The sequence below is a fragment of the Eumetopias jubatus genome, unplaced genomic scaffold, assembly GCF_037043125.1.
Source record: "Eumetopias jubatus isolate StellerSeaLion01/CBP00866 unplaced genomic scaffold, mEumJub1_p1.0 scaffold_3, whole genome shotgun sequence".
Classification (NCBI taxonomy): Eukaryota; Metazoa; Chordata; class Mammalia; order Carnivora; family Otariidae; genus Eumetopias; species Eumetopias jubatus.
The window spans coordinates 77,454,372-77,467,032 of NW_028274809.1; the positions used below are offsets into that span (position 1 = coordinate 77,454,372).

The 12,661-nt window shown below is 44.5% G+C and overlaps 1 protein-coding gene across 4 annotated transcripts in view; it reads right to left on the minus strand.

Moving 5' to 3' along the window:
* Positions 1–238: 238 nt before the first annotated feature.
* Positions 239–12,661, minus strand: part of FMNL2 (formin like 2) — a 300,782-nt gene continuing 288,359 nt past the window's right edge. Inside the window, exons 22-27 of one of the 4 annotated variants that reach the window (XM_028113081.2) lie at positions 12,251–12,414; positions 11,151–11,252; positions 8,601–8,699; positions 7,773–7,896; positions 4,164–4,210; positions 239–2,277 (exon numbers count right to left, since the gene is read on the minus strand). In XM_028113081.2, coding sequence (XP_027968882.1) covers positions 2,239–2,277; positions 4,164–4,210; positions 7,773–7,896; positions 8,601–8,699; positions 11,151–11,252; positions 12,251–12,414 — 575 coding nt within the window. In that variant the 3' untranslated portion in view covers positions 239–2,238. The other 3 variants (XM_028113080.2, XM_028113079.2, XM_028113082.2) reach the window with 3 other exon arrangements.

Genomic DNA, 12,661 nt, shown 5'->3' on the forward strand with positions numbered 1-12,661 from the left:
TTGGGGGTGGGGGTGGGGGTGGTAATATCTTTACCAAACACCAGTGTTCTCTGGAAGCAATAAATTGGTAAGTACAATTTTGGAGATGTATCCGTCACTACCAAAATCTATTAGGTTCTTACGTTCCATACAGCAAGTGATCAAGAGTTTGTATTGTGAGGGCAAACAGAAGATAAAAGCATATAAAACCGGTAAACCACCCCCCCACTAAGGTATGCCATTCAAAGACTACAACATATTACAGGATAGTAGTGTAAATAGTTTATTTGCTCATATGTCATGAAAAGACCAGAAAAGTAACATGAACTGCTTTTTTATAAAACATTTCTAATATTGCTAAGAAGCAAGCCCATTAATAAACAGAAAAGAACATGCCAACATTATTGTCTATTTGATTAATAAATATGCAATTATTTTAATATATGCTTATTAGCATTGAGCTTTGGAAAACAGCTCCTTGTCATAAAGGGCCAACTACTCGTGTATCATGGTCAAATTGCTTTTTTCATCAAAATCAATGTTAACAGACAAAATCTTGGCATGTTCTTTTTTAAAGTACACATTCAAGAAAATGTGCTAGCAGGTGGCAGTTTTAAAAGTAATTTTTTTGTAAATAGGTATGCTAAAGTGAAATGTAACTGATCCCTAAGCTGTCCTTGTAGTTAAATATATATATTAAAAAAAAACTATAAGTTAAAATAACATTCAGATTGTATAGCACAGGCTGATGCATTTTTAAACAATATTTACAATATTACCCAGAGGCTTAGGTGGGAATTAAAGTGTAAAAACCATAAAAAACTGCACCAATTTTATAGCAAAATATCTGTACATTTAAAAAGAGATCATATAACTACACATTATCCAAGGAAAATGGGACCTTCACCAAGGAGTTCACATAAGCACAACATAAAATAAGAAATTCAGTGGTTAAATACTATACAATAAACTTTACAATTAATATATTGATGTAATGTACCAAGAAGGTAAGCCAGAAGCAGAATGTTTATTATGAAAAGTACAAATTGGCTTTAGTCCAGTTTTTGACTTTGGAATGGATCAAGTGCCCTGCCAGAGAGGAAGGAAAAATAACTGGCTTAGTTGGCCATTTAGTCCCATTACATACCATTTAAGCTTAATCCCAATGTGAATATTTCAAGCAATTTAATTGCAATTCCCCATAAAGCAATGATGCCAAATATATCTTATCCGATTTACAAAAGGAGGAAGAAGTGGGGGTGGGGACCTGCGATTGTCAGGAGAATAAGGCTAGGTTAACTATCACTACTAGCTAGCAGAAGTAATCTTGAATGCTTGATAGAGCTAGTGAACTTCTCCCTGGCTAGCAAGGCACCAATTTCTGTTCTCAGGATAGGCCCATAATGGTCTCAGAAATCCTAATACTGATTACTGAGATGTTAATTTTAGTGCTAATTAATAAATACATTTGCATTATTATTTTAAAAGCTGCCTCTAGCTGAAGAACACAGTACTGCAAAAAAATCTTACACAAATTTGTATGCCATCATACCCTTGCTTTCATACTGGTGAACTCTCCCGGGGCATCACGCCCTAGCATAGCAGTGTAGAGTGTAAAACGAGACACAGCTGAGTGACTTCTTTGCCACTGCAATGCATCCTGTTTGTACTGTGCTGGGGCTTGGTTATGGACAGGAGCTTATGTGACTTTTTCCTTCTTCCACGTTGCAAGCCCTTAAAAAGACAGTTGATGGGTATGTCTAAAACAAATGAAATTCCTTAAAAGACATCTCAGCAAAGGAAACCCACAGCAGATGCATCCATGTTATTTACAACTTATCAGGAAACCAGGGTGTGCCATCATGGGACAATCACAATGGCAGATAACGAATGTAATACGAAATTTACATTTTGGTTAAAAAATTGGATAATATACTGGTGTAAAAAGATACCTAATCAAATCAAACCCTATTGCTTTGATTAATCTGAGCAGGTACTTCCACTTTTAGGCACTTGTTAACAAAGGTTGAAAGGAGAGCCCGTCATTTTTAAATTCCTATGTGTTTGCTAAATCTGAGCCCTTAGAATATTTTGTCAATGTTCAACGTTGCAGTTAAATGGTAGCACGTAAAGTTCATGTGGAAAGTTTCATTCACGCATACTCTACTCATAGAGGCAGGTCTCAGGTTCACATGGTTATCTCGGCACCATTAACAGAACGCAAGTTCTGATCATCAAAGCGCCGCCTGACACTTCTCCTCACCGCATCGGCTCGTCTGTATGGTTGGTTTCTAAGATCTGTAAAGAGGAGAGTATCAATGAGAGAGTTGCAACCTTTAGCATCATGTGTCTAAGCAAAGACAAAGGTCAGCTGGCAGCCAATCAAAGCAGCTTCTGTAGGAGAGTCAGCCAACAGGCCCTTCAAATCCATTGACTATTTGAGCCAAAGACATGTACTTTGCCCTCAATAGTTAAAGCAGGATGTAATACTGATGCGAATCTGGAACTTCTAGAAAAATATACAGGAAAGGCAACTATTGTCACTGGCCAGAGAATCTAGCTGGCGTCTTTTTCTTCAGTTGGAAATAGCTGTGGCTTAGTTTTGTCTTTTTCCCCTGGAAACCTGAATATCAATAATTGTAATGAATTTTAAACTGCAAAATTAATAAACCAACTGCCCTGTCCAATCTTATCTGGAATTTTAATCAAGGAAGGACACTATGCTTATTTTGTAGGCAGAGGTTCCGTTATTTTTCTTCAATTAGTATTAGCTGAGGTCTTTTTTATTTTGTGAAACACAATGCTCAATTAACCACTGAACAAAAACAGTCACTAAATCAAACTACTACTCCATTCCTGTACATTGTCTCCTGCCACCCAGTATTTCCTGTTTTTCTTTGGAGGGGAGAAGTTGTTTGGGCCTTCCAGCATTCTCAATTTGTATTGCGAATGCACAGAATGTTTAAAAATGCCCAACATAAAAAAAAAAAAGCCTTGTTGAATGAATGAATCAACCACTGCATATTGGTTCAAGCAGGCACTGTTCTAGCAGAATACCTTGGGATGAACAAAGGAATTTTATTTTATGTAAGCATTCTTAATATGAAATCATGCTTTCTTGATGAATACCTAAGGTAGATAGCCTAGCCAGCAGGTAAGCTGCTTCTGATGGGGTCAGGGCAGGCTGTGTACTTCCCTCCCCCCCCCCCCCCCGGCCACTGTTTCATTTAGTTAGTATTTATTTCCCTTCGTATTGTTGACTTCGGTTAGGAAACATTCTTTCGAAGGGGGAACATAACAGAATTAAACCAGATTGAGTCTTTTTTTATTCCTTTACCTACTCAGGAGCTTGAAAATGGAGCTAATGGGCCGTATCTGGCCTCCAATATTTAGCCCCCAACTTACACTTTTAAATACAGCTTCCTTATCTTTTAATAGATAATATTAAAAAAAAGAGGGATTCTGACTTCCCTTGGAAAACTGGAGGGTCTGGCAATACTGAGCCCAAATTTTCACATGGCAGAAAGAAATGAGCTGAGTGCTGAGACCCATGCTCTCAGGTTTAGCATAGTCCGCACCAACTCCCGACCCCTTGGAATTTGTCACCCTGCCTTACTCTCTCTAAATTCAAGGGAAGAATAGTTTTACATGCCCTAATCCTCTCAAGCTTCTGCTTCCTGGCCCAGAGTGGTAAGGGAAGGTTAGAATTCCACTTCTGGCTAAGGATATGCAATGACTTGTAGCTCTATAATTCCCGAGTCTTCTGAACAATTGGCTCTAAAGATCCAAATCTCTTCAAAGGCTATACCCTGGCCGGGACTTGGCTCTCAGCTTTTTCAGATCCAAAGGGGTTAACTGATTAACTCGAAGGCCAAGAAAAGGGTAGGGGAAGGACAGCCTAGCACCCAAAGCAAGTACAATCACCAGCAAATACCCTTGCCCAAGCCATCACACTTGATAACATGGAAGCAAGCCACAAAGAGTCCAACAGAGAAGCTCTGCCTCACATCACTGGAATGTGAGGTTACAAAGACTTCCCCCTTGTCAGACTCTCAACAGTATTACCCTCAGCCATAGACTGAAACCACTGATCTGCATACAGAGAGAGGAGGAAGCTAAGTAAAAAGTGATGCTTGCCAGCTCTGTGTATCCTCCACCACCGGTGTGCTAGAAGAAATCCTTACCCTCGAGTGAACATTTGGAAATTTAGTGATATTATTCTTCTTTAAGGCTAAACAGAAAAAAACAAAAACACAAAATGATGGTTAAGTAAAAATGGGATGAAAATGGAAAGCAATTCAACTTAGTGCTTAACATACCCGGCATGTTAGCCAACAGAGGAAGAGAGTGGGAGGCCATTAATACAAGAGGTGTTAGATAAAACAAGGGAAAGATCAGAGTGTCTTCCCACCCAGCTCTCTGACCACCCAAATCCAAGCTGCTTTGAAGTTTGGCTCCAGAATGATAAGACAGTCCAGCAGCAAAACTGACAGGAACATTAGCTGAGTAGATGATAGTGTCTAGCCTGGTTAATAAGCACTGGTGGGTAAGTACACTGCAGAGCAAGCAACGACGACACACCACATCCTCTGATACCCTAAAAGACAGAGGAACATACGTAACAAGTGCAATTCACAGAAGAGTTAACGCCACAAAACAAACACGTACCCTGTTCCATGTCAATCTCAGCATGGGAGTTACACAATGGATATTTCCAATTAGAGTATGTGCTTCCCTTGTCCCTTTTCTAATCAACTGGGCACTGCAAAGAAGTTTCTTATCTAGCCATCGGGAACCAAGGGCAGGCAGTTACCTCTTGAAAATTTTGGGATTTTTTAATTCTAACAACAGTGGCATTTTCCAATAATAGGTATTTGCTATTAGTATTTCTGGTTGCCACCATCCTAACCAAAAACGCAGGTCCAGATATGATCTCATCACAAGAGAAATACCCTGGATTTGACAAGGAACAGAGTCACAGTGAAGAAACGCAAATGAGAGAAGACTATGGGAAGCTCCTAAAGCCTTTGTTTTCACCTTCTGCCTCACAGCCTTGCTCCAACGTGGAACTGCTGATAGCTAAACTCGGGCATGACACTCAGAAGGAAAAGAGGCTGAGTATAAAGCTATGGATTGCCTATATCAACTTATACAGACTTCTATGTCCAAAGGGTTCCTTGCTTGTACTGTGAGCTCCATCATACTGTGGATGATGGCTGTAGACAGTATAAGACAGTTAAGACAGACCCAATTTACAACTGTGTGTAGTTCACAATTCCTTCTGCAAATCATTTTTCAACTTTTGGGCACTTTGTGTTCCTGAGCACTTGCCTACAGCTCAATTTATTATCAAAGCATGGTAACTGAATACAGAAAGGAGGCTGGTTTAATATCTGTAAACCCATTAAAACACAGCAAGTGCTCAATAAATGTTAGGTATAGTAGTTACTGTTATTAACAACTATCATTTTGTGTTCAAAGACATTAGCCCAGAAGTCTTTTAACAACCTAGCTGATCCCAATGCTAATTCTCAAAAGTAGTGCTCTATTTATACTATTCTTCTAACCCACACACACTCAGACCACCATAGCCATGTGGATTCATAGACATATTGAAAGTGGCAGTGAGTAAACAGTAATGACTGACATGCAAAACCATGCAGTGTGAACGCAACATAAAAGATAACATGGCAGAGATGGCGATTCCATGCTAGCTAGCATCCTGGGTGGCCCTAACAGACATACAGAGGGACATAAGAGGTCAAAAAATCTGTAGCAACCTTTTAAGAGCATCAGGTGAGAAAGAGTAATAGTTTAGTAATGGTATTCCTCAGTGAGAACAGGTTCGCAGAAAAATCGAGAGCCACGCTTGGCGGTGCGAGCGGTAAAGGGCACAGTCTTCAGCACTGCATCGAAAATGACAGGCAAATAAGACAAACAGAAGAGAGTAAAAAGCCAGGATCTATCACATTAGTACATGGTTAGTGCTTTGTTAATCATACCTGGAGATGGGGAAAGGCAGTTTATACCCAAGGGAGTTCATAAAGTCTAAAAGAGGTATTCAATCTGGGGCTCGGGGGGTGGAAAATGGAAAATATTTTAAAGAGAATAAAAACTGTAGGATCTGTAAGCAGATACTCATTCACCTCCAATAGTAGCTTAATGATGAGATCAAGCAAATAGAAACTGTACATTTTGCTCATTTGACAAGCCAGGGGTCACTGAGATGGAGAAACAGACTAATGGAAAAGGAACTCTTACTGTGTGAGGCTGGATGCTTCTCTCCCTACAAGTTAATCATACTGTGGCACTGAGGCGAATAGGTGCTTACCCCAAAAAGATCTGCTCCTAGTCTTGCTCACAGCAGAGCTGCTCCCTCAGGGCCGGGGAAACAAAGAGAGGTGCCCAACAATGGGGACTTTACCTGGGGGGCCACGAGCAAACCACTGCCGAGTGAACGATGAGATACGGGCAGGCACGTGCATATGGACTGTGTGTGGCGCCATATGCAGACACAGGCGTTTAATCAGTCACTTACTTAGCCACTGACAACTGAGACTGCTTTACTCTGGGCCGGAAACTCTTTATTGACTTCCTGTCCGGGATTTATGTACCTATTTTATTTCCTTGGGTCTGAGCTGGTGGAAAAAAAACGGTGGTTTTGGCCGTTTAGGATCCCTAACTATGATGTGAAGCTATTCACAAAAAATGAGAAGTCAAAATTCTAAGAGTTGTTTTTAAAAAAAAAAATTAGGACGGCTAAGGAAATGTGACTAATGCGTATTTGATGTGAAAAAGTTGTTAGTTTTGGAGGTGTGTGACAATGCTACTCTGTCTGGCTATGTTTCTTTATTAAAGGGTCATTATCTTTTGAAGACACAGACACTGAAATATAACTAGATGAAATTGTAGGTCTTAGATTTGCTTCAAAATAATCCCAGAGGTTGGGGAATGGGGAGCAGGCAGAAGCAGACATGTAACAAGACCGGCCCTGAGTTGGGAATTGTTGATAGGTGATAGGTATATAGAACTCATCATGCTATTCTCTGTACTTTTGCATTGCATATTTTTAAAATTCTCTACAATAAAAAAAGTGATAAGTATCTTGGGAGCTAAAAAACAGTATTCCTATGCAACAGACATGAAAGTCGCTTGCAACCACTGCCACAGACAGTGACTCAAATTATTCTCCCAAACTGTAAGAGAACGCAGAATCTCTGGAGAATGGCTTCAAGCAGCAAGCATTAGGCTACAACTTAATCAGACAAGAACCAAGCTGGGTTGGGCACCACTCATTCCTAGGCGACGATCCTGATTTCCTCTTGTCTTCAGTTACATCAATGAGTAAAAAGCCTTTTAAAGAGCATGCTGGAAAAATCTGCACTGACCATGGTTAGTACGCAACCCTGAATGGGCCTTGTCCGTGGTACTTATTAGGCAGGCAGGCGGGTGGGAGTGGCCACAAGGTAGGAAATGGAGCAGGGAAACAAATCTAAGACACTGGAAAAACCATCGGGGGGGGAGCCTGGTGAAATCTGCAGGGTTCCAATGATAACGAGAAAAAGTCTTCAGAGGGTGCTGGGGTTTTCTGACAGGCAGTATGCAGCCTACTAAAAACACACTTGAAGTGTATTTTTTTTTATGTGGAGTCCCTCCACATAATTCTGGATCTGCATCAAGTCACCTGGAGACCTTGTAAACCCTGGACAAAAGTAGCAGCGCACTGTGCAAGTAGTCCACTACGGGCAGGATCTGTGGGTCTCTACGGGCCACCAGGAGAAACTATCTTTTACCTGTGATAATGTCTTCAATGGCACCATCTTTGCCTTCATATACATGTCTGTTATCTTTCACTTGTCGCCTTCTTAATTCTGCAATTAATTCTTGCTGCTGCCTCTTTGATTTGTGGGAAGGAGACTAAGGAGAAAGAAGGATGGCAGAGATTAGTGGGACCAGCACCCATGGGAGGCTTTAGAAAACCCCAAGTTCTATCACGAACACACAGCCTCGGCCAAAAAACACAAGCAGCACCATCCCAACATCCCGCTCAGAGACACACTCAGAAAGCTTCTGGGAAGAAAACAAACTTTGAAAAACACACCAAACTCCAGCTGGCGGTGGTGGGAAGGCTGGATCGTATGGCCACGAGAGGTGGCTGGTGACAACCATCCACTTCTGAAGCTTTGGGGCAGAGGATTGGGATGAAGAGTACTCTGACCTGCCAGTCTTTGTGGTCTTCACCTACACTGCTTCCCTCCAGGGAATCCTCCCCCCCGTTCCTCGGAGTGAAGCCGGCCAGCGATCGAGGCCAGCACCAATGGCGACCCCATGAGGCCTTCCTGGACCCTACGCAGTTCATCGTCAGGCTCCCTGGCGCGGCCTCGCTGTATTGCCACCTGAGATTTAAGTTCCTGATCTTAAACCTGGAAAGGCTACGCAGACGCGCTTTTCGCCTCTTTCTACTCTTTGCGGAACAAAGGAATGAACAACAAAGCCATCTGCCACGTTTCCAAGCCCTAGAAGGAAGCCGTCGGGCTTGTGTGTAAATCCGGCTTTTTGGCCCTTTTCCCTGCTGGCGCCAAGGAGACATGAGGCCGTCTCAGGACCCGGCCACTTCTCACCTTTGGATCCTGCTGCTCCATCAGAGCTTCCTGCTCCAGGAGTTTTTCCATGAGTGCTTGTTCCTGCTTTTTCCTCAGCTCATTTTCCTCCTCTGCTTGCTGGGCAAAGTCAAAGGAACCAAAAGATTATGTCAGTGGTAATGACAGCCATCAAGGTTTTCTAAAGTCATTCCTAAGAGAATCTTGGCAAGCCAGAAGTCAGAACGCACGGGAAGCTGACAAGACCTACGCTTAGGCCCCTCGAGGACTCTGATCCAGGCTTTCCCTGTTGGTTTCTATCACATCTCCTCAAAATCCAGCAATCTCGAGGTACCTTGTCCAGAAATCCTTTCCTGAGGACCACCTCCCCACTCACCCTGCTTCTCAGCCTCAGTCCCACAGACGTGGATGGGAACTCTCCTTCTGACAGCTCTGCTCTGTGATTCCCACGTGAGCTTCTTTTGCTTCCAGAACCTGTCCACCTACCTCTAGTTTCCCTGAAACCAGGAGTTCAGATTCCTCTCCTTTTGCCCATTGTTAGGGGAAAACCTCCATTCCCTTGCCTCCTGTTTCCTCCAGGGGTCTCACCCCATAGCTTACTCCTTCCCAAGGGCTGCAGAGCGACTGAGTTTGGGACAAGAAATCAAAACAGGCTCACCTCGCCTCAGCCCTCTTGGGCATTCTCTGTTTTGAAGCCAGCCTCCCTAAAGAGACTTCTATTGGTCTCACTGTGAAGTGATAAGTCAGTTATCTAGTTTAGGGCTGAAGTATAAGTTCACAGACACACCCCACACCCCCAGTCCAGCTATTATTGGGAATAAAGTTTGCATTTTGGACCCTTGTACTTCCGTCTTAAGTTACATTCTGGTTTGAACTTGGGAAGGGAAAGGAGGGATGACATCCTACAACCCCAACATCCTCCCAAAAAGTCCCCAGGTCAGTACCAGGCTGGAAGTCATTCATTGTGTAGTACCTATGGCCAGTAAAACATCCCACACCACCATTGCCTGACAAGCACCCCACGGAGCCCGCTAACAGGACACAGGGTGAAACAATAACGTGGAAGGGGCTCACTGACAGGCTCCAACCTGTGCCACCCCACACAGATCACCAAGGAACTTCGCTTTTTCCTCTGCTCTACACATACCCCTGCTCAAGTATCAGGCTTTGGGACCTACCAGACCTGCTTCCCAGCTCATATTCTACAATTTAAAAATAGCCTGTATTTTTCCCCTATAGACCTTGGACTTACAATTTTTTATGTGAAGAAATGTGGTCACAGCACGTAACAAGAATCACTTTGAGTCATCTCTTCCGTACACTAGCATCACCAGCCAGTGAACCCTGAGCACCACGGTTAGCAGCAACTGGTGACCAGAGACCTCCGCATGTCTTACACATGGACTCTGTACTGTGTTTGGGTTCATCCTCACTTTCCCTTCTGCAAACAGCTTGTGATGTCAGTGGTACATGAAGCCATGCTGATAGCTAAATAATGTAACTTGACAGTTCTGGAGCTAGAGAAGTGACCCACTATATCCAAGCGGATGTTTCTCAAAAATGTAGATGACCTGGGGCGCCTGGGTGGCTCAGTCGTTAAGCGGCTGCTTTTGGCTCAGGTCACGATCCCAGCGTCCTGGGATCGAGCCCCACATCGAGCTCCCTGCTCCGCGGGAAGCCTGCTTCTCTCTCTCCCTCTTCCCCCCAACCCTGTTCATGCCCTCTCAAAATAAATCAAATCTTTAAAAAAGAAAAAGCCACATCCCCCTCCTCCCCCTATAATCACACCCCTCCTTCCTCCACCACTGTTACTGAGGTTATATGTAAACAACCCTGGAGAGTATAGACTGAGGTATCTCCTAAGTGCACTACCATCCCCTAACGCCCCCACATTCCCCATCATTCTTTCTCAAGGAACAAATTCTTCCAACACATGCCTCTCTGGGTCACATTCTTTTTCAAGACCATAGCCCTGGACTGTGTCAAATGACCTATTTAAAGGAAGGGCCATCATTGGTCCAGATGAGGAAACAGACAGCAACCATCCTTCCTAGTGCCACCTTTCAGTCCACGCTAGAGAAGAGCTGGTCTAGATGACCTAAAGGCCTGGGCAGAACACACACGAGCAGGCTGTCCCTGACCTCAGCTACAGCACCCCTGCCACAGGCCCGAGTCCACTCCTTTCACCTGTCCAGCTGCATGGGAAGCCTGGAGTTTCCAAGTCCTTCACCCCACCCACCCCACCCACAAGAGTGAACATTCAATGAGGAAGTGATGGTCCTGGAGTGTCTTCACTTGCCCCAAAGGGCAACCAAGAGTTTTTGCCTTTGCGCTGAACTACAGGCCTGGCTGGCTGGAGACAGGGAGCATCGTGGGCTGAGGGCCCCAGGAACACGCAGCCCCCACAGGACTGGAGACTGCTCAGACTCAGGCTGACCTCCCAGATCTGCTGCCTAAAGGAACAGGGGAGGCCTTTGCACAGCAGTGGAGACTCAGACACAGCTCCGGGAGGACACCCACTTGACAAACAATGCCAAGGAAGGCTTTAAAGGACCCCATGCTCCTATTTACCTTATAGGCTTTCACAAACCGGACAAAGACAGGAAAGAAGACAGAGGGTGGCGTCGTCTTGGGGTTTTCTCCAAAATACTTTACCACATCATCAAAAGCGTCCTGTAAAGAAGCAAACTCCTCTTAAGTTTCGTAAGGTCCAGCATGTGAACTTGACCCCCTGGGGGAAGAGCAGCAGAGCGGTAGGGAGGATCCAGCCACTGCCACAGCTCTCCCACGGCCCCCTCACGCTCCCATGACCTTCTCCAGCCTCTGGTGTCCTCTGAACGCCTAGGCTAAGAGAGCAGAAGGCAATAGTGCCGCACAGGACTCATCTCGGGGACCACCTGCACTTCTACACACCGCCTCTGCCTCTCTCTCTCTCTCTCTCTCTCTCACACACACACACACACACACACACACACACACACACACACACACACACACACACACGAGGAACTACTCCTTTCAAGAGCTTCCTAACGCCATGGCAGACAAGTGTTAGAAGGGATCTCAGAAGTCACTCAGACTCCAATTCCAGCTGGCTGCTTCGATGCTCCTTACAGTGTCCCCACCTCAGGGACACTCACTTCTCTGCTTAAACTCATTCCTGGCACAAGACAGCCTCTTTCGGGAACTGTCCCACCCCATCTGCATTCTGAGTCCCCACCACACTCTGCCTTTCCTTCTGTGACGGCATGCAGTCCACGTTGGCTGTTTTTTAAGTGTGTAAACTTAACCCCCAGTGTACTATAAGATTTCGAAGTCAGGCCTACAGAAACCCAACACACTGGGAAGGAGCAGTGCTTTGCTAAACACAGGAATGACTGTTGGCTGAAATGAATATAGGACTCCCAGAGAAGGAGCCTAGGACTAAAAGGGGAGGGGAAGGGGAGAGGGAGAGCCTCTAGAGAAGAGAGCGAAGACTCCAAATCAGAAGAGGACAAGGAACAGAGCAGGGACAATATTCAGAAAGATCTCACCCACAGGAGTCATTAGCTACAGAAGAAATCTACCCTCAGCAGACAGAGGGCAATTCTCCCCCAAGGCCAGGCCAGCACCTGGGTGGGTTTAAGGGATCCAATCACGTCCTTGCGAGTGTCCGGAGCACAGATGCTTACCTGTGCAATCTTGGCATCATCCTGCAGCTTCTTCAGCTTCCCCTCATTGTTGAGGATGAACTCTTTCAGCAGTGTGTTGTGGTCATGCATGGTGTACTCCCTCTTGGTTAAGTCCATGCCCCTCTGGAGCTCCTTGACGTCCAGCAACACATTTTCGAGGGAGACTGAAGTAGAGACAGCAATGTCCCCATGAATGTCAAAACCCCAGTGAGTCTGGCTGGTAAGCCCAGTTCTCAGTGGATTCCTAGGGTCACTCAAGGACCTTATATCTTTCAGAGCAAAGACTTTACAATATGAATAATTTACTAGTGCTCGCTACCCCACGCGGCATTAATTTCTGTATATGCACTAATTCATTTGCACTTAGTCCAACTTGCCAACAACAAAAAGCAGCATAAAGAGGTTACATGG